Genomic DNA, 19,797 nt, shown 5'->3' with positions numbered 1-19,797 from the left:
TATAGTCTAGTTAGGGAACCGCTACGTTCTACATAGGGAGCTTGAAGGTGCTCTTTGTCCACCATCCCTTAAAAGATTGCCACCACCTCGTCGAAGGAGCTGGGAAAGCAGACAAAAGTTTGGGAGGCAGAGAATTCGGATTTGCAATCTGAGGTTGATTGGGCAGGCATCCAATATTCTGGAATCACAAACACTCAAAGGTCAGGCAGGCCAAAAATGACTGATAAAGAAGAGAAACATCTGTGTGCTGGTTGGGGATGAAGGACCCGTGGTAGACACTCGCCGCTGGGTTCCTGTTCTGCACCAACTGCCAAAGTGCTGTAGGAGTCGTCCAGCCCTGGCACAGGGATCAGGTGTGATATGGGATCCTGGGAACCTACCTCTAGGCCCCGGGACCTGGTGGGGAGCTTCCCAATAGACCTGACAAATTAAAAAAACGTGTGTGTGCACAGGTGTTGTGGGGGTAAGCGGGTGCTCATGGAATGTTTTCGTACTAGCAAAAGGGTCCACAGCGGAGAGCCTCTGGAACTTGGTGCTTGAGAGATCCCAAAGCAGATGATGCGATCCTTATTCCCTAGGACCTTCCAGGCACTCGGAGGTGCCCAGCCCTACGTGAAGGACCTTCAGACATCTCCAGGGTATAATAAACACGAGTGTGCGGGATCTGTTCTGTAGCTGGAAAGGCCAAAGAAATCAAAAGTGGGAGCATATCCCCACGGATGGCCCAGGGGACGCGATGGAAAATGATGGACTTCAAAGCAGAGCGTGGCATCTTTATAACCCTCACGTCCTTCTCGGAGGGGAACCGGGCCCTTTGCAACAAGGTCTCTGGCCTCAGATGAGTTCAGGCCCCTGAGAGCCTGAGCTGTGAAAGTGTTATTTATAAGCTCCTGCACCTGTAGGGCACAGTAGAGTACCACGCAGCCCCGCAGAGGACATCGTCCACACCTGGGCCTTGGCCAGTTGGAGTGGATTTTGCTTGGTGCTTTCTGAGAGTTGTAGGGAGGCACACTAACGCTTTTCAGTCTCCTGAAGAATCACGGAGTTCGTTTGGTACCTGGAAAACAGAAGAGACAAAAGTAACCATAAACAAAATGAGAAGGTGGACACACTAGGGAACAACACTGGCTGGACAATGACAGATGAAGGCTGAGCATCCTTACTCTGTAAAGCTCATGCAAATGCTCAGAAAAGTAACAAGACTGCAACAGGGCCGTGGGCACAGGCATATGTGGGGATGTCTTTTCCCTGCTGGGGAAGCCCACTCTGGTGGTAGAGACAGAAACACCAGGAAGCCTCACTTGCTGCTTCCGTAGCAGATTCGTATTGGTGTGTGTCCAGTTCTGACCGATGAGACATCATGACGTGGACTCAGGCTTTGGGGAAAGTACAGGAGAAAGAGGGGCCAGCGGGACGTTCTTCCTCTTTCCATCTTGCTGGGGAAGCGGGCTAAGTCAAGGGTTCATCCTCTGGCTGCTTGGAGGGCCACAGCAGGCCGTGACTGTGAGGGTATCCCAAAGAAAATCACAGAACGTTTGACCACAGCCTTTAAGTCACTGATGCTCCGAACCAAGTTTCCAACAAATGTGAGGTTTTTCAATAACCTTATGTTGCTGAAGCTGTTTTTAGGCTAAGTATTCTGTTGCTTGAGATGGAGTCATCCTAACTAATAAAAGATGAAATAGGTAATTTTTGGAAGAGGAAATGACAGTCAGCTCATAAAGATATGCATAGTGTTTTGCCTCACTAACAGTTAAAGGAAATGCAAACCAGAATGACGCTATTATTTGATTATCAGATTTGCAAACATAACGATGTATGTGTGCCAGGATGGCTCCCTTATCCACACGTGATGAGAGAGCTCATTGGCATGATGTGTTTGTGAAGGGGTTTTATGATATATATGACGATGTAAAAGTTCTTCCTCTTCGAGTCACTATTCTATTGCTGAAAATCATCAGAGATTCGAACAAAGATGCGTTGACTATTTATTTGACATCTTCATGTACAATGTTTTATGGGCTATTTTAGTTTTCTAATGGTACTATTGCAAATGATCACAAACGTAGTGGCTTAAAACAATACAAATGTATTATCTTATAGTTCTGAGGTCAGAAAAGTCTAAAGTCAGGATGTTGGCAGAGGCACCTTCCTTCTGGGAGCTCCACGGGAGGAACTGTTTCCTTGCCTTTCCAGCTTCTAGAGGCTGCCTGTGTTCCTTGGCTCCTGCCACTTCCTCCCGTCACTTCGATCCCCACTTCTATGGCCACAGCTCCTTTATCTCCAGGTTTCCGGCCTCCCTCTTAGATGAACTCTTGGGTTAGGGATGCCTTGGTGGCTACCTGGCTTAAGTGTCTGCCTTTGGCACAGGTCATGATCCCCGCGGCCTGGGGTCCAGTCCTGAATCGGGCTTTTGGCTCAGTGGGGAAGCCTGCTTTTCCCTCTGCCTGCGACTCCCCCCCTGATTGTGCTCTCTCTCTCTACCTGACAAATGAAATTTTAAATAAACAGATAAATAAATAATAAATAAAATGAACCCTGGGCTACGATGGGCTCACCTCGATGACAACCTCATCTCTAGACCATTAACTTAGTCACACCTGCAAAGTCTCTTTGCTGTATACGGTCACAGTACAGACTCTAGGGATTAGGGTGTGGACACTATTGGGAAGGCATTGTTCCATCTGCCACACAGGCATTTCCAACTTAAAATATAAGAAACGTCAGTTCTGGGGCACCTGCGTGGCTCAGTGGGTTAAAGCCTCTGCCTTCGGCTCAGGTCATGATCTCAGGGTCCTGGGATCGAGTCCCGCATCGGGCTCTCTGCTCTGCCTGCCTCTCTGCCTGCTTGTGATCTCTCTCTCTGTCAAATAAATAAATAAAATATTAAAAAAAAAAAGAAACGTCAGTTCTGTGTTCTTTTTTGCCCCAAACACTGCCTCTTTTCTTGCCTCAAATCTCTGTGCCATGATCTACACAGTGGTCCAGCCCAGCAAACTGAGTGTCAATCCTGGCTTTTCCCTCTCTTATCCCCCATGTCCTGTTGTCATCTGTGAGTGTCACTTGTGTATCCAGCACTGTTCTAGGCACAGAGACTCAGAGATGAGGGGACACATGGGGTCTCTGCTCAGAGGTGAACACACAAGGAGATATCACTGAGCTATCAATGCTTTAAAAACTAAAACCGAGGCAGTGTGATGTGTAGATTGGCTGGGGAATAGGTGGTCACAGGAGGTCTCTCTGAAGGTGAAGGATTTAGTCTGGGATTTGATAAGGAGTCAATCACACAAAAGTCTCAAGGTGGGACAGCCCAGGTGGGGGAAAGAGCTTGAGCCAAGGCTTGTGGTAGGGACAGGCTTGTGTTGCTCAGGGACCTGAAAGAGCAGAGAGATCAAGGGCAAAGGAGAGATGAGGCCAGAGCAGAAGGTAGGACCTAGTTGACCAGAGCAAGGATTGTGGGCGTTGTTGTCAGGAAACAAGCCTCTTGCTTCTATCCTACCTCTGCCCTCGCAACCTGACCCACAGCCACCTCTCACTTGACTACCATCATTGCCTTCCTCTTGGCCTCCCTCCTTGACCTTTGCCTCCACCAATCATTTTCTACATGATAGCCAAAGTGATACAGTACTTTGGCAAATTTAATGTCTGTCCCAACATTCTCCCACTGTCTATCTATCTGTCCTACAGCGGCTTGATAACTGAAGACCCTATTTCCCAGACTCCATGCATCTTGGCTTCCAGAAGCACTGTAAATCAGCTCAGCTTAAATCAGATGTACTGGTGGACCATGTGAGTTAGCTCAAAGAGAGGCAGGGAGAGAGACACACCCCATAGATGTGGGTCTCCCAGGTGTGGCTTTCACAGGTGCGTCTTGTACATGTGGGTCTAGTAGGTGTGGCTGACACAGGTGCAGAGAGCCTTGAAGCTGTGGCTTGTGGATGTGGGATTGCTGCCTCCATGGTCAGCAGGTGCTGCCTCACTTGCCAGATTCCACAGCTTCCTGACTGCAGCAGATGTAATGGCTTCCCTGGCGGGTGAGCTCTGTGGTGATGTTCCAGAAACCCCTCCTCGAGGCCCAGTCCACAGGCTGTCCTTCCAGCCCTTCCAATAATCTGCAGGCAACTAACTCCCCGGGTTAGATTTCTTTCTATGTAAAAGAGTGAGAGTACTGTCTGTGATCTTCTGTGGATCTTGGAATACAAAAGGACCACCCTGATCATATCACTTCCCTGCTTCTCAACCAGAGAATAAACCCCAACATCCAATGCCTATGACAGCCCTCATCTTAATTTCAGCACATTCTCCTTTCCTCTGTATCTGTCAGGTCCCGGCTTAACGTTACTTCCTCAGAGAGGCCTCTTGCGTCTAGGGCTGCTATAACCAAGTGGCACAGATGGGGGCAGGGTGGGCAGCTTGAATAGCAGTAATGTATTGTCTCAAGTGCCAGAGGCCAGAAGTCTGCAGCCAAGGCACCAGGAGGACTGGTTCCATCTGAAGGCTGTGAGGGAGAATCTGTTAGGGTTCTCTCCCCTTGGTTGGTAAGTGCCTGTCTTCATGTTCATGCGGTGCTCTCCCTGTGTGTGTCTCTGTGTCCAAATTTTCCCTTTTAGTAAGCACACCAGTCATATTGGATGGGGCCCCCACCCAAATGCCCTCATCTTAATTATATCTGCAATCATCTTCTTTCTAAATTCTAATTTCATTCTGGGGTCTTGGGGGTTTGGGCTTCAACATATGTATTTGGGTTGGGGAACACAACTGAGATCACGGCAGTCAGGTTTCCAATTATAAGCTGTCGTCAAACTTCACTTTTTCATCCAAGTGGTCAGCGCAGTGTACAGCAATGTAGGCATTTGGCTGGCTGATGTCTTGCAACCAGACCATAAACTCCGTTGGCTGGGAAGACCGTGTCTGCTTTGTTGGTTGCTGCATTCCAGCACTTTGTACAGTGACTGGCGCATAACAAGTGAGCAAAAATGATTCATCAAATTAGGAAATTAATGAATTGATAAATATTGATTATCTCTAATAGCTAATGAAAGACCTAAAAGGCTAACGATAGGCAAATGGCCAAATCAACCAAGACACAGCTGTTTTATTACATAGCTATTGTAGCTATTTATTACATGGTTGTTAAAGTCTGTTTCTGAAGAATTCCCACCCCCCTTTCTGGTAACCATCAGTTTGTTCTCTGTATTTAAGAGTCTGTTTTTTGGTCTCTCTCTTTTTTTTAATTCGTTTGTTTTGTTTCTAAAGTTCTACATATGAGTGAAATGATGTGGTATTTATTTTTCTCTGACCGGCTTATTTTGCCTAGCAGAATACTTTCCAGCTCCACCTATCTTGCAAATGATGAGATTTCATTCCTTTTTATGGCTGAGTAACATTCTACTGTTAATATGTACCACATTGTCTTTATCCATTCATCTGTGAATCGACACTCAGGCTGCTTCCATATCTTGATTATTGTAAGTAAAGCTACGATAAACGTTGGGTTGCATGGATCTTTTCAAAGTCATATTCTTTGGGTAAATATGCAGTAGTAGAATTACTGGATCGTATGGCATTTCTATGTTTAATTTTTTGAGGAACCTCCATACTGTTTTCCACAGTGGCTGTACCAGTTTGCATTCCCACCAACAGAGCACGAGGGTTTCTTTTTCTCTGTACCTTCACCAACACCTATTGTTGCTGAAGAATTTTTAACAATGTAGGGAAATGCTTATTATTTGTCATTGAGTGACATAATAGAATGTAACTTTTTGTGCAATATTATTTGAAAAATGAAGAGGAAAATGAGGTAGAGTCCAGCATTGACCTTTGCAGCAATTGGAAACTTTGATACAAACTAGAATCAAGTTTGTAAGTTTCCATATAGACTTTATTCAACAATTCTGATTATTTGCTCAGTGCCTTCCTGTCAGAGCAAAAAAATGATTCAGATCCTATTAACTATCCTATATTCTTTGGGGCATAAAATATGGCGCTATGAGGAAATAATAGGGCCTTGATGGTACTTCTCTGGGCTAAGATAATCTTACTTTTAGTCTCTCATTCTGTCATTAATAAAATAATGTCTGATCATATGTAAAAATGATGAGTTTGAACTCCTTAGGTTGTTCCTTAAAATTAAAACTTTTTTGCTGATTTCAGAACAAATATGTGCTTATTATCAAAGAATTAAATGTCAAAGTAAAATAGAAATTGAGGTATTCTAAAATTCTGCCTCAAAACAATAATCATTGTATCATAATCCTGGTAATATTCTTCCAGAATGTACTCTAAATATACATATATACTATGTTAATAGTACACAAGCACTGTGCAGAAAGGAACCCACACTATGTGATGGTCTGCAAATTGCCTTTTCATTTTGAAACATTTCTTGGCCACTGTTTTACATCAGTTTCCATGTGCCTCTCTGGTTCCTTTTATCTGGAGAGTCTCAGACTTTGACTTGGTCACTTAGGGTCTGAGAAAATGAACAGGAAGCGACTGGTTGTCTTTCCAAGGGCTGAATGGCCAGGGTCCAGGTGCCCAGATTGGTTCATACTCTTTTGCTTATTGCTTTTCCCGGCATGGAGGCCATGTTCACCAACCACATGTGCTGGTGTGATCGGAAGAATCATGTGTGGAGTCCTTTTTGGGTGGAAGCTATTCCGCAAAGTAGAAGAACAGAGCCAGGGCTATCCTGTGCCTGCTGCAGTTAAAATCCTACCACTCTGCAGAATTTTCTGGAGCTTCCCAAGATTGGAGGAGTTATTTCACCATTGTTCAGAACTGTGACCCAGTCTGTGAAACTGTGTAGTGGGGCTAAGAATACAGTCAATATCTTTTAAGTGGTGTGGTAATGCTACGGGATGTGGGTTTTGTGTGTGTGTGTGTGTGTGTGTGTGCGTGTGTGCGCGCGCGCACATATGATCTCAGCATCTGAGATCGAGCCCTGTGTTGGTCTCCTCATTTGGCATCGGGGTGGGAGTCTTGCTTGAGATTCTCTCTCCCTCCCTCTCTGTCCCTCACTCCTTTCTCTTTCTTTCTAAAATAAATAAATCTTTTTTAAAATAGAGGTTATTATAGTCTGTAAATAGAATTTTTTCTCACAAATCTGGAGTAACACGAAGATCCAAGACTGATTTTCTGCTCTGTTTTCCTGTCTCCTCTGTGAGTAAGGGCTTGTGCTGAGAAGACCCAGTGTCACCTGCCCAGGGAATGATGAATCCTATGACACTCAAGGTAAACAAGGATGTTAGCTTCCAGCTGTGGGAAGACAAATCTCTATGGAAAGGAAAACTGCAATCTGAAGGTGTTGTGGGTGTTATTTTTTTTTTATGATTTCATTGCCTTGCATTAAAATATTATATAAGACAATCTATCAATTATCTCATATTAGGAAAGTTTTTCACCAATTTAACAGAGCAATTCTGTTCACCTTTTTTCAGGGTATAGTACAAAGTTTAACAGCCAGCAATTAGGACAAAGAGGCTCTGGGGAGCCTTATTTCTGTCCACGATGCATACATCACCCATGTTTATTGGCTTCATCCCTGAAACTAAGCTAGGCACCAGACATGTCCTTTTATGTCAGAATCAGGAGATGCATTTCCTGGAGCAGCGATCGCACATTATTTCATGCGATGAAGACTTATGTGAAGCAAGTGACGAGGGTACACAAAAAAAGACCTTGAGCCTGACCCTTGATTTTGAACCCTCACTGACACATTATGATGCTATTTTCCTTGTCTAGCATCTGGGCAGCAGACCGCTGGAACCTGTCTACTGGCCCATGTCCTGGGATCGCTCCGCAGTGCAGCTTATGGCGAGCTCTGGGGCAGGGAGGGGAGCACTGTCCCAGTCAACCTGCACCTGGAGCAAGGTTCTGAACACAACAGGAGAGTGCTTGGCAAACTTTGCTCTGTCACTTAGACTTAACTCACTTGGAATTTCTTTCTGTTTCTAGTGTGCTTTCTGAAAGGAGTTCAAGAAACAGAAGCAATTTGAGATTGGGGTTAAACCTGACTCTGTCTTCACTGCAGGTATTATTCTGTATGTATTTTTTAAAAAAGATTTACTTATTTATTTTGGGAGGGGGAGGGGCGTAGACAGGGGGAGAGAGAGAATCTCAAGTGGGAGACACCTTGCTAAGCACGGAGCCCCATGCAGGGCTCGATCTCATGACCCTAAGATCACAACCTTGGGATCATGACCCGAACCGAAGTCAAGAGTTGGGTGCTTAACCTACTGAGCCACCCAGGTGCCCCTCAAACAGCTCTTTTTCTACAGGAATAATTTGGAAAGTGGGGGGAGAGTCTCATGGCTTTGGTATTAGGCAGAAATGATGACTCTGATTGTTACCTTCTGTTCAGGGAGGGGGGTGGAGTCGAAGATGAAGGAATGGCAGTCAGTGTGCAAATGTTGGGACTGTGGCAGTGGATGAGAACACATTGCATAGTTCAATGGAAAGTGTAGGAGCCAGAGTTGAATACCAGCTCCTGGTGCCACCTTTTCTGTTTTTTTCTTTTTTAAAGATTTTATTTACTTACTAGAGAGAGTCAGAGAGAGTGACAGAGAGCATGAGGAGGATGAGAGGAAGGAGCAGGCTCCCCACTGAGCAGGGAGCTCGATGCGGGGCTCAATCCCAGGACCCCAAGATCATGACCTGAGCCGAAGGCAAACGTTTAACCAACTGGGCCAGCCAGATACCCCTTTTCTTTTCTTTTTCCTTTTTAAAGATTTTATTTTCATGGTGCCATCTTGATCACTGACAACCACAAACCTTCTTATATATATTGAAATATATATATTTAAGATTAAAACACAACGACAGGAAAACTCAAACAGCCCAGTGGACAAAGCACTTGAGTAGATGCTTCTCCAAGGAAGATACACAAATGGCGGTTCTTCACATGAAAAGATGGCACTAATTAGTTGGGAAACACAGAAAAAACCACAATGAGATGATGCTTCACACCTGTTATAGGACGGCAATTATCAAAAAACAAACAAACAGAAAATAACAAGGGCAGAAGAGGATGTAGGGAGATTGGAGCCCTGTGCCCCATTGGTGGGCATGTGTTCCAGTCATTGTGCAAAACTAGTTGGTAGTTCCTTAAAAACTAAATATAAAATTATCATAAGGTCCAGCAATTTCACTTCTAGATATATATCTAAAAGATCGGGTGAAATCTCCAAAGATCCTTGTTCACTCGTGCTCACAGCAGGATTACTCATAATAGTTAAAAGGCAGAAGCAACCAAATGTCGAGGAACGGGTATACAGAATGTGGCGTACGCATATAAGGGAATATTAATCAGTCCCCAAAGAGAAGGGAATTTCAACATATGCTACAGCATGGATAAACCTTGAAGACATTATGCTGAGTAAAGTAAACGGTGAACCAGTCACCAAAGGGTAAATATGGTATGGCTCCCCATATGGGAAATGCTGAGAGTAGTCAAATTCACAGAGACAGAAAGTAGGACAGTAGTTGCCAGGGGCTGGGAGGAAGGGAGAAGACAGAGTTAGTGTTAATGGTGTGATGGTTAATTTTATGGCCACGGGGCTGCCCAGATAACTGGTTAAGCATTATTTCTGGATGTGCCTTCGAGGCTGTGGAGAGCCCGGACTAATATAAATGGATACAGGGTTTCTGTTTTGCAAGGCAAGAAGGGTTCTGGAGATGGATGGTGGGGAAGTCTGGATCGTGTATACTGCCACTGAACTATGCCTTGAAAAACAATTAAAATGCTAAATTTTGTGTTATATGTATTTTCCCATAATTTAAAAAAATGGGGGAACAAAAGAATAGCGCAATTTGCTCTCAGCCACACAACTAGCAGATGATGGAGTTTGGATTTAAAGTCGGAATTTTGGAACACTGAAAAAAATAAAATTAAGATGTTAAAAAAAAAAATAAATAAAGCCATGGCTTAAACAGCTATGTAAAAAAAAAAAAAAAAAAGTTAAAAAAAAAATAAAGTTGGGTCTTTGGGATTGCAAAGTTCTGATTCAACACCAGGCAGTGGGTCTGTCTGTGGGACTGAGGCTGATCATATGTTGCTTTATAGAATATTTTACAGTTGAGGTGGCTGGCTTTTTGCCGTGCTACTCTGAGAACCTGGGAAACAACCACCCACAAGGCAGAGAGAGCGGGGGCTGGGGTTGGGCCTTGGGGAAGTCTGCACAACCCCAGACGGGAAGCCATAGGGATAGTAAACAGGTGGGGCATGGACCCTGGTCACCATTCCCTCTGTGTTCCCCTACGGATCTGCAGCTTCCCAAGCACAAGGCTTTATCTGTGATGGCCCGTGGGAGGCGGGGAGGATGGAGGCCATTCCTGACCCCAGGCTCCTCCTCTCTGCAGCTCAGCCGCCGTGCCTTCTGCCCCTGCTGCAGAGCATAGAAGAAAGTTCTACTGTCTAAGTGGGAATATGAAGGATGGTGACAGAACAGATACCAAGTTCACAAATGTGGGAAAATGTCTTTCTTTCTCTGTCACCCTCAGTTTTCAGGGACAGACACTGGGACAAGGTGCCAGTAGCTTTTTAGCAACCGCTGCTGATGTTTTATGAATCTACTGTGTGTCAGGTAGCCTGTTGTTTGCCCTCTTCCTCCACCTTCAGGAATAGTGGTTGGAAATTACTAGTTGGTTCCTCTCTCCCTTGGGTCCCATGACATACCACAGAACTCCCTCAGTAAATTACTTTTTTTTTTTTTTTTTTTTTTGCTCAAATCAGTTTAAATAGATTTCTGTTACTTTCAAGGGTCTGTGACTAAAGTGGTTCATACTCATTTTATAGATGATGAAGCTGAAGCCGGAGGAATTTAATACACCCAAAGCCAGCAAATGGCAGTAACAGCCCGTGACCCCAGGTCTGTTTGGCACTAAGGTCAGCCTTTTCTGTGTGCTGCCTCCGCAGGGGTTGTCATCATAGGATGTGGTCCAGTCGACAATAGCGTCACTGCTCTACCCGGAAGGGAGAGGAATGGGCTGTGCAGGGGCCTGAGGTTGGCGACTGGCCAGGCCTGCCAGGAGAGAGTGGGTTGGGGGTGGAGGTCCATGAAGGGCATCCAGGGAAAGGCCCACCTTGAGGAAGAAACTTCTAAGACAGAGGCTCTTGGCACTCAGAACAATCTGTTCAGCTTTGACCCTTCACCATCTAGGGGAGGCTTCCCTTCTAAGTTATTAATACCACAAGTACTGGCACAGGTCTTTCTTGGATGTAGAGTTTTGAAAGTAGGATTAGTGATAAATATTTTATATTGGAAATCATTAGCTTGAAGGCAGCTTTTGGCTGGAAAGCTCTAGGTGGATTTTGATTTCCCACTTTCTATTCCCTGTCCTGCCTGCCCCCCATACACACCTAGGTGGCAGAGTCCACGTGTGCTGAGGACAGAATGTCCCGGCTGAAGGACAGACAACCTATCCGAGGTGCTTTTCCCAAGCATACAGATTCTACTCTGCAACCCGTAAGTCTCAGTCTGGGTTGTTGGCTCCCTGCGGGGGCGGGACCACCAACGCTGCCAGCAGGGGCTCAGGACTCTCCAAGTGAGGGCAACAGTGGGCAGCTCTGGCCTTGGAGAGATTTTATACACCACCCAAAGGACAATCTGTGTAGTTGGAGGATACCTGTACTCTGTGGGAGGAAGCCTGCTTTGCCCGTTTTCTTCAAAGAAAACCAGACATGTCTCTAGATATGGAGACAGCTTTTCTTACTGGTTGGGGAGGGGGGCTCCAAAGGGTTTGCTGAGGTTGGCCTGAGCAGAGTGAACTCACCCCTTTGCCTGCCTTCTTACCTGGACTGTTCAACTGGAGGCAGATGCCGTCAGAAGCAAGAACCTTTCTGTTGTGGTGAAGCAGGTGACATCCCTCTCCGTTTCCTGTCTCCTGCCTTTGTGCGTTGGTGACTGACCTGGTTCCACTCTGTCCTAGGCTGGTACAGATTTCCATCCCTACTCTGGTTGGCACTCCGAGATAGACCCATCCTGGCCTTTCTGAAAACATGGGGACATAAAGATATTGTTGTATAATTAAAAGAGTGAAAAAAAAAATCAGTACCCAAGAGTCCATATTTAAAATATGAACAAAAAAAGCTAGCGCCGTGACTCGTCAGTTCGACGGTCGGATCTGTGGACCGTGGCTGAATCTCCCCTAATTCACTCGTCCTCAGCCCTGAGGCTCGTGCGAAGGGTAGACATCTGAGATATCCAGGGGGCCAAGCAAGCCATTCATTCTCCTCTCCTCATCCCTCAGGAGGAAAAGCCACTTTAATTGGAAGAATCACAAATTGCTGTGTTGAACCGAACCCGTATATAAAGTAGTCTTAGTAGAGAAACCCTTGTAGATTTTAGCTTAAATGGGACTTTCAGTGATTTTGAATTATGATTCTTGTCACAGTATAGAGTAATTCAGCTTCTGAAGGTTTGTTTTTTTTTTTAAGATTTTATTTCTTTACTTGACAGAGACTCAGTGAGAGAGGGGACACAAGCAGAGGGAGTGGGAGAGGGAGAAGCAGGCTCCCTGCTGAACAGGGGGCCCGATGTGGGGCTCCATCCCAGGACCCTGGGATCATGACCTGGGCTGGAGACAGATGCTTAACTGACTGAGCCACCCTGGTGCCCCTCTGAACGTTTTTAAAAAGCATCTATTTATTCATAGAACAAACGTTTGCTGAGCACCTAGTTGGTGTCAGGCGCTATGCGGGGTCCCGTGGCTGGCCCTGTAGCCGGTCAGGGACCATCCGCCCTTGCAGAGGGTCACTGCTTAGGGCAGAGAGCCAAGTAGGTGAACCCTTGCAGGAGAGAATATGCTCTCCTGCAATCATGGGTTGTATGGGCGGTGTAGCTAGAAGGACTCAGGACTCCTGGGAAGGTGTGTGGAGGCCAGGTGTCTGTGTTCAGACCTGGCAGGTGACTGGGAGTTAGCGAGCAGCAGGAGGACGGTGTTACAAGCAGAGGGACGTTAGTGGCAAATGCCCAGAGATGAGAGAGAACATGGCGCCCACTTCAGGGACTGAACTTCATTGTTGGTGCTGGGGGGGATGGAGGGTGGGGAAAAAGATAAAATGGTGAGAACTTCTTCTGGAGAGACAAGCATGAGCGAGATGACCAAAGGCAGAGAGAACATGGTCAGAAATTTGGACTTTTGTCCTGAGGCCAATGGGGAGCCACTGAAAAGCTCTTAGCAGGGAAGTTACGTGATCCAACTGACATTTTAGGAAGATTGCTTTGGCTTCAGGATGGGAAGTGGGTTGGAGGTGGTGGGGAGAGTGTGGGTGGGAACCTGCTTAGGAAGCCATTGGAGGGATGTAGGTGGAGGTCTGGGAGCCTGAACCAGAGAGGAGAGGGGGCCGAGCGGGCAGAGGGAATATATTCGCAGCAGGAACCATCCATTAGACCGACTATGGGAGGGAGAAGGGGTGGTGGAGGGTGATCCCATGACTTCTGTGTGAGCAGATGAATGGAAGTTGGTGTGATTCTCCAGGAGGTGGGACACGAAGAGAATCAGACTGGGGGTGGTGGTGGGCTGGGTTGCCGTGGGGAGACGTAGTCACACTGGTTTTGGACAGCTGAAGCTCTAAATGATAACGTCCAGAAGGCAGGCAGCCCTTCTGAAGCCACAGGAAAGGATGGTGAGGCCCATCACCACAAACCTAGTACCTAAAGACGTAGGGCCAAAGGTGCTGGCCCAGGAGAATGGGTGCATGGATCAGTGGAGACAAAGGCCTGGGACAGGACTTCTCAACGCCAGCACTGCTGACACCTGGGGCTGCGTAATTCCATGGTGGAGAGTGTCCTATGCATTACGGGGTGTTTAGCAGCATCTCTGGTCTCTACCAGTAGAGCTCCCTACTTGTGATAGACACAATTTCTTCTGGTCATTGCCAGATCCCTCCTGAGGCCTGAAACTGTCCTCTCTTGAGAATCATCGGCCTAGGACAAAATAATGAGAAACATGGATTTTTAGAAAATGGGAAGAACCTGAGAAGGAGAAAAGGAGGAACCTGGGAAGGAGACTGGGAAGCAATGGCCAGAGAAGAGGGAAGAAAATCAGGAGAGTTTGAGAAACTAGAAAGTATTTAGAGGGGGACGAGTGGGTCAGAGCTGTCAAATATGCTGAGAGGCTGGGGACGAAGATGAGGACCCCACCAGAGGTAGGGTCAGGATGTGGCCCACACAGGAGGTGGCCTGAGTGGGGCAGTGGGTGGGGGGGGGGACAGAAATCAAGATGGCGAGGCTTTCCTGTCAGGAGTGTGGGGGGCAGTGGCTGGAGAGGGTGACTATGGACGGCACTTTCAGGAGGCGGGGCTGGGGACAGGAGACATGGCTCTGAAGGCGGTGAGGGATCCCAGGAGCTTTTGGTTAAGATGAGAGAGACTTGTCCCAGGGCCAGTGGTGCTGGGAGGGGTGGGTGATGAACGTGGGGAGAGGGGAGGGGGTGAAGCTGCAGGAGCGATGGAAGCAAAGAACAGGAGGGGAGGGGAAGCCAGACATGGGGGAGGGAAGCCGCCTCTGTCTGGTCCTGGGAGGGCAGGATAGGAAGCACAGAGGCTGAGGACATTCCCGTATGGAGGCTTCTGTTTACCAGAAAAGCAGATGAGCTCATTTGCTGGTGAGGCCACAGAGGTGTGAGTGAGCAGGGGAGTTGGAACAGCTGTTATTGGGAATGGGTGAGAGAACACAACGGAGAGACCAGAGTTTGGGGAGGGGGTGGCGGTGGAGGGTCTGAGCTGAGAGGCAGGTGAGGCTGGAGGCTGTGGCTTTACAGAGATGCCAACCTTCAGAGTCTGCAGCTTCCTCTAGCACAGCTCAGTTGCCTAGGGCTGGGGTTCCATGGAGGGACATCTGGCAAGGGAGCAGAGGCTGCTGATAAGAAGGGTTGACGGGATCACTGAAGAGTGTGAGCCCCTGAGGAGAAAGTGTGCCAAGGGGTCCCACTGTTCCTGTCACCCCACCAAGGACAGAGGGCCCCAAGGGAAGCATTACCAGTCCAGGGTCCTATGTGCTGTCTGTCCCACTCTGGAAGAGCCGGGGGGCAGAGGGGACTGGGGCCCATGTTAATCATTGGGCTATTCCTCATGTTTTCCCCATTTTATAAGATCAGTTCTGCTTCATGATCCAACTGGTTCACCCCTGTAGGTCACATCTAAAGACCCCACTGGCCAGAGGTGTAAGGGACTCATTCCATGACCTCAGCCTGTCGGATGACCCAAGTCAAGTCTCAACAGCCTGGCCACGTCCAGGGTTTTGTGCCCCAGTGCCTCTGTATTGAAGCCAGAGGGATTGTTCCAAAAGCACTAACCGTAAGGTGCCCGTTCACCACTTAAACCCTCCTGTGGTTTCCCATCACATCAAGAATGAAATGCAAACCCACTGTCAGGGTTTCCCTGGGCTTGGGCTCTGCTTCTTTTGGAGCTTATCTGGCTTACTCTCTGCCTCATAGCTGTACTGGCATCCACTGCTCAGTCCTCCTACCCCAAGGCCTTTGCATGTGCTGATTCTGCAGGCGGGGACTACTCCCCCATCTTCCCAGGACTGGCTCCTTCTCATCATTCAAACTGGCTCACATGCCATCTACTCAGAGGCTTCTCTACTCAGTGTCATGCCATTCAGAGCTGTCCTCCGCAGCCAGGCAATCCTGATCACATTTCTTGGCTTATTGTCTTTATAGCATTTACTATGGTTAAAATGACCTTGTTTTGTGTTTGCTCATTTACTGATCGTCTGTCTCTCCCATGGGAATGTCAGATCCCTAAGAGCAAGGACAACGTCTAGTTACATGCTTTGCCCCTAGGGGGCAGCGCAGCTAGGATCACTTAGATGGTGAATGATACTTGGACAGTGTCTCGCACACATTCAACATCTGTGGGGGGGCGGTGCTGAGTTATTACACAGGATTTCCTAGAGTCCAACTGCAGCTGCTTTGGAATAATCACATTTCCTATGATATCACAAAGCTGTTTGAAGAGCACCCATGAGCATCTCGTCTTACTTCCAAAGCTCTCCTGGAGGGTGGCTTGGAGGCAGGTTCACTCAGGTGTGAACGAACGGTCAGTCTTCCAGAGGAGACTCAGCGCTGCCCTCCCGCCAGCGTCCCCTCCCCCAGCCTATTGTCGTTGCCCTGGGAGCACGCTGGAGACAGGGGCAGTTTGCCAGGAAACTTAGCTCCAGCCTTTTGCCATCTAATTCAATGCATCCAAAGATCAACAGAAATATTACCAAATCAGAAGCTGTGCTCAAATCCAAAGCTCACAATTAGCGAAGGTAAAAGCTTCCTGAGCTGCATTGGCACAAGGTCTGGAAACAGCCCTGAATGAAGCCACCTAGTGTCCGACAAAGGCAGTCGTTTCTACCCAAACGAAACTGGAAAGATCCGCCAACTGCAGTGCTCCATCTGGTGCACTGACTGGGTGTTTGGGTTCCAGCAGTCTTAAGTCCCAACACAGCCTTAGATGTGACCTGCCCTGCTAACTGAGGAGACACGGTTAAGGGGCGGAGATCGCTTCCCTCTGTTGGAGGGCTCGAGGGTGCTCCTGAGATTATCCAAAAAATGACGAAGAGCTGTACCATCCCCTGCACTCTTGACCGTGTGTATTGAGAATGCTTTTACCCTCCTAGATCATTAGTAGGAACAGAATCTGAATACTGGGAAAGCACACCTTGGGAGAGCCATTGATCCCTGAGAACCCAGGACTAGCATCTTGGGATGAACACCCGGTGAGGTGCCCCCTGGGCAAGTGTCTACACCCCCCCGACCCCGCTCATGCCCAGCACTGGTTCTGAGGGTCCCAGATCAGCCACGGCTCTGTTTCCCACCTGCCCACAGGACGAGACTGTGAACCCAGAGGCTTTGCGTGCTGGCCAGGGCTCTCACGTGGCTGCGAGTGTGCTTGCACCCAGCCGGGAGGGGAGGGCAAGGCATGCCTGCGGCAGCACGCAGCTGTTCGTGCTAACTCGTCAACCCTGCATGTGGGGTAGCGGTGGGAATTTCTTCCTTCAGTGGGTGGGAACGCAGTGTCCCCGGGGGTCTCAGGACAGCACTTGGGGTCCCAGGTGAGGAGTCCTAGCTGTTGGGTGTGGCCCACATTAGCTGGACTGAGTGGGGGGAGTTAGGAGAGGGACCAAGGCGGACCCCCTCCCAGGAGGGAGCACCGGGGGAGACCCTGCTTAATTGGCCTCCGGTTTGGGTTCATGTAGCTGGATTATTGCCCAGGCTGGGCCTTGTTAAACCACAGAGCCTGGTTCCTTTCCTTTGTCACACTGGGGAATGACCCTAGAGGAATGTGGAAACTAGATAAGCAACAAGGTTCAAGGTTGGGGAGAGCAGTTGCTCACATAAATCCCGGAGTGTGAAGGAGGGGTGGAGGCACTTTGTTATTTTATTCCATTTCCTTGTTTTCACTTTGTCCACTCTAGCCCCAACTGCACATAAGAAAAGGGGTGGCCTTCTCTTGTTTTTAAGCCAACAGATTACAAACTGGAGGGCAGGGATGCCACGTCCCCAGATAGGATTGGCACACAGCGATGGCATGGGGTGCCTGGTGGCATGGGGCAGTGACAGGCCAGGCAGCCTGGTTTCTTGCCCCAGCTCTGTGCAGTTACTGGGCCACTGGTGGGCTGTTATTCTGCCTGCCAGCCTCAGTCTCCTCATCTGTGAAATGGTCCTAACACCTGCCCTACCATCTCATAGGATGACTATGAAGATCATACTGACCAACTGCAAGGTGTCGGAGGTCTCGCCAAGGCTTCTGCTTCTTCTAGACCACTCCCAGGAAAGTGATCACCCAACTATGCTGTGATTCGGAGTACAGGGCTTTACAGTGTAGAAAGCTGGGATGTAGCTTCATGGTTTTCAGCCATTTTCCCTAACTGATGTCTGGGAACTCTGAAGCATTCAGGGCCCACCTGGTCTTCTGCGGACCCCCGGGATCCTGAGATCATGCTGTCACACCTGGGATATCACCCCACTTCACCCCTTGAACACTTTTAAGTCAGGAATGTCCCAGACAGGGGTAGACACCTAAATGTTTCAATCAAGCACCTGTCTGTCGATGGAAACTTTGCAGTAGGCTTCTTCAGGTAGGTGCCTCCCCTCGGATGTATCCATAGCCCTATCATCCGCATAACTTGTTCCCACCCAAGGGCCAAGGGCCAAGGGACAAGGCCAGTCCCTTACTAAGGGATTTCATTGAAAATTCGAAGCCTAAGTTCTTGAGAAGCTATTACCCAGCCCTTTGTAGGAGGGGCTGTCGTCTTCTGGGACTCCAGAATATGAGCACTGATGAAGACATGTGTGCACTCAGGAGCGAGTGTGCTTGTGCACACAAACACACACACCCCAGGAGGGACTGTGGGGTGGGATCTGATTAGTAGCAGATTCCAAGAAGTTGATAGGAGGGAGGAAATTGGGAGGTATTTCCTACCTGTGACAGCACTCCTCTAACATCAGAGCTATTATTCAACCTATGCCTGTGGACATCTGATAGAAAGACATGCTGGAATCATCCATATTTTGCAGAGAAGACCATCCCTGTCAGGCACAATGGCTTATCTAAGGTCCAAACCAGGTAAGCATAGAGACTTGTGTCTGAAACCAGGTGTGTTTGCAAGCTGGGGCACTGGCTGCTCCCAGACCTTCCCTGGGGGCCTGTTCCGAGGGGTGTGTTGGGGTCACTGTGTACAGATGAGATGTGTCCTTGCATGCAGAAGGGGGAAGAGGAGATGGCAGACAGGAGCACTGTTCGTGTAGGGGTCCAACCAGGAGTGGGCCCTGGTTGGGGATCACAGGCAGTGATGTCACTGCCTGGATCACAAAGGCCCACAACTTATAACCCCTGCAACCAGGACACACACACTAGTCCGGTGTCAGGGCTATTTAGATAGAAACGTCTGAGACAGAAAGATGTTTTCATCCTGTCTACGTACATCCCGGGGCTCTGGGAACCAGAACTCCCAGGAAAATTGCTTGTTCCCATGCTGTAGACATTGGCTGAAACCACCCCCCCGATGCCTCAACACATTTCGAGTGAGACGCCATAAGGTACTTACTACTGAGGAGACTAGGCGATGCCCACCCCTCTGAACCGTCCTAGGGAAGCCCCATCCCTTCCTCTGGAGTTTGGGGGGAGGAGGGATATGTGGGGGTTCCCGCCCATGGGCTGGAGGAGGGTGAGTACAGTGGATACCCTGGTGATCCCTTCTTGTTCACACCAATGTCATGGTGGGCTGGGTACACCGGGGATTCCTGAGGTGCCTCTTAGCTGTGCCAGAGCATATCCAAGGCCCTGAAGCTGGGCCACATTTCTCTCCTTGGGGGAGGGCTCTGCCACCTGGGCTGCGATGTGTCTGGAATGGAGCGCCCTGGGTCTGAAGACCAGCAAAGGCCTCCAGACAGGGCTCTAAGGTCTCCGGCCTGGCTGCCGGGCACTGTCTTTACAGAACGCTCCAGAGGACATGGTGCAAGAGCTGAATGTTGACATCCCGTGCTCTCATTCCCCAAAGGACAAGAAGCCGCACACGGCCAACAGAGTCTGGCGCTGGCTCAGGGTGAGTGCAGGTGCTGGGGAGATGCGACCCCTGGGAATCCGATGCAGCACCAAGGGCCCCACTTACTAGAAGCCAGCCTGGCCTCCTAGAGTCCTGTACTCCTGTGAATCTGCATCCCATCTCTTCCCCAAACTGGCCCTCATGGTCCTGCCCACGCCTTGGACAGAAGTAGAGCCATTGTCCACATACTTATAGGAATATCATTAAAGAGACTTTAGACCAGATCTCATCCCGTTTATCTAGACTCCTTTTGCCC

The 19,797-nt window shown here is 48.5% G+C and overlaps 1 protein-coding gene across 2 annotated transcripts in view; it reads left to right on the top strand.

The window, feature by feature from the left end:
- Nucleotides 1–19,797, top strand: part of LOC309857554 (ral guanine nucleotide dissociation stimulator-like) — a 265,178-nt gene that overhangs the window by 242,453 nt on the left and 2,928 nt on the right. The window contains exon 3 of one of the 2 annotated variants that reach the window (XR_014307766.1): nucleotides 19,434–19,541. Coding sequence is in view for 1 of the 2 variants with exons in the window: in XM_082750277.1 (XP_082606403.1) it covers nucleotides 19,461–19,541 (81 nt within the window). In the remaining variant the exon portion in view is untranslated. The remainder of the gene's footprint in view (nucleotides 1–19,433; nucleotides 19,542–19,797) is intronic. The other variant, XM_082750277.1, reaches the window with a different exon arrangement.

The sequence above is a fragment of the Mustela nivalis genome (assembly GCF_964662115.1).
Source record: "Mustela nivalis genome assembly, contig: HAP1_SCAFFOLD_888, whole genome shotgun sequence".
NCBI classification, from domain to species: domain Eukaryota; kingdom Metazoa; phylum Chordata; class Mammalia; order Carnivora; family Mustelidae; genus Mustela; species Mustela nivalis.
The sequence above is the reverse complement of the archived record's forward strand: the minus strand, read 5'-3'. Positions and strand labels throughout refer to the sequence as shown.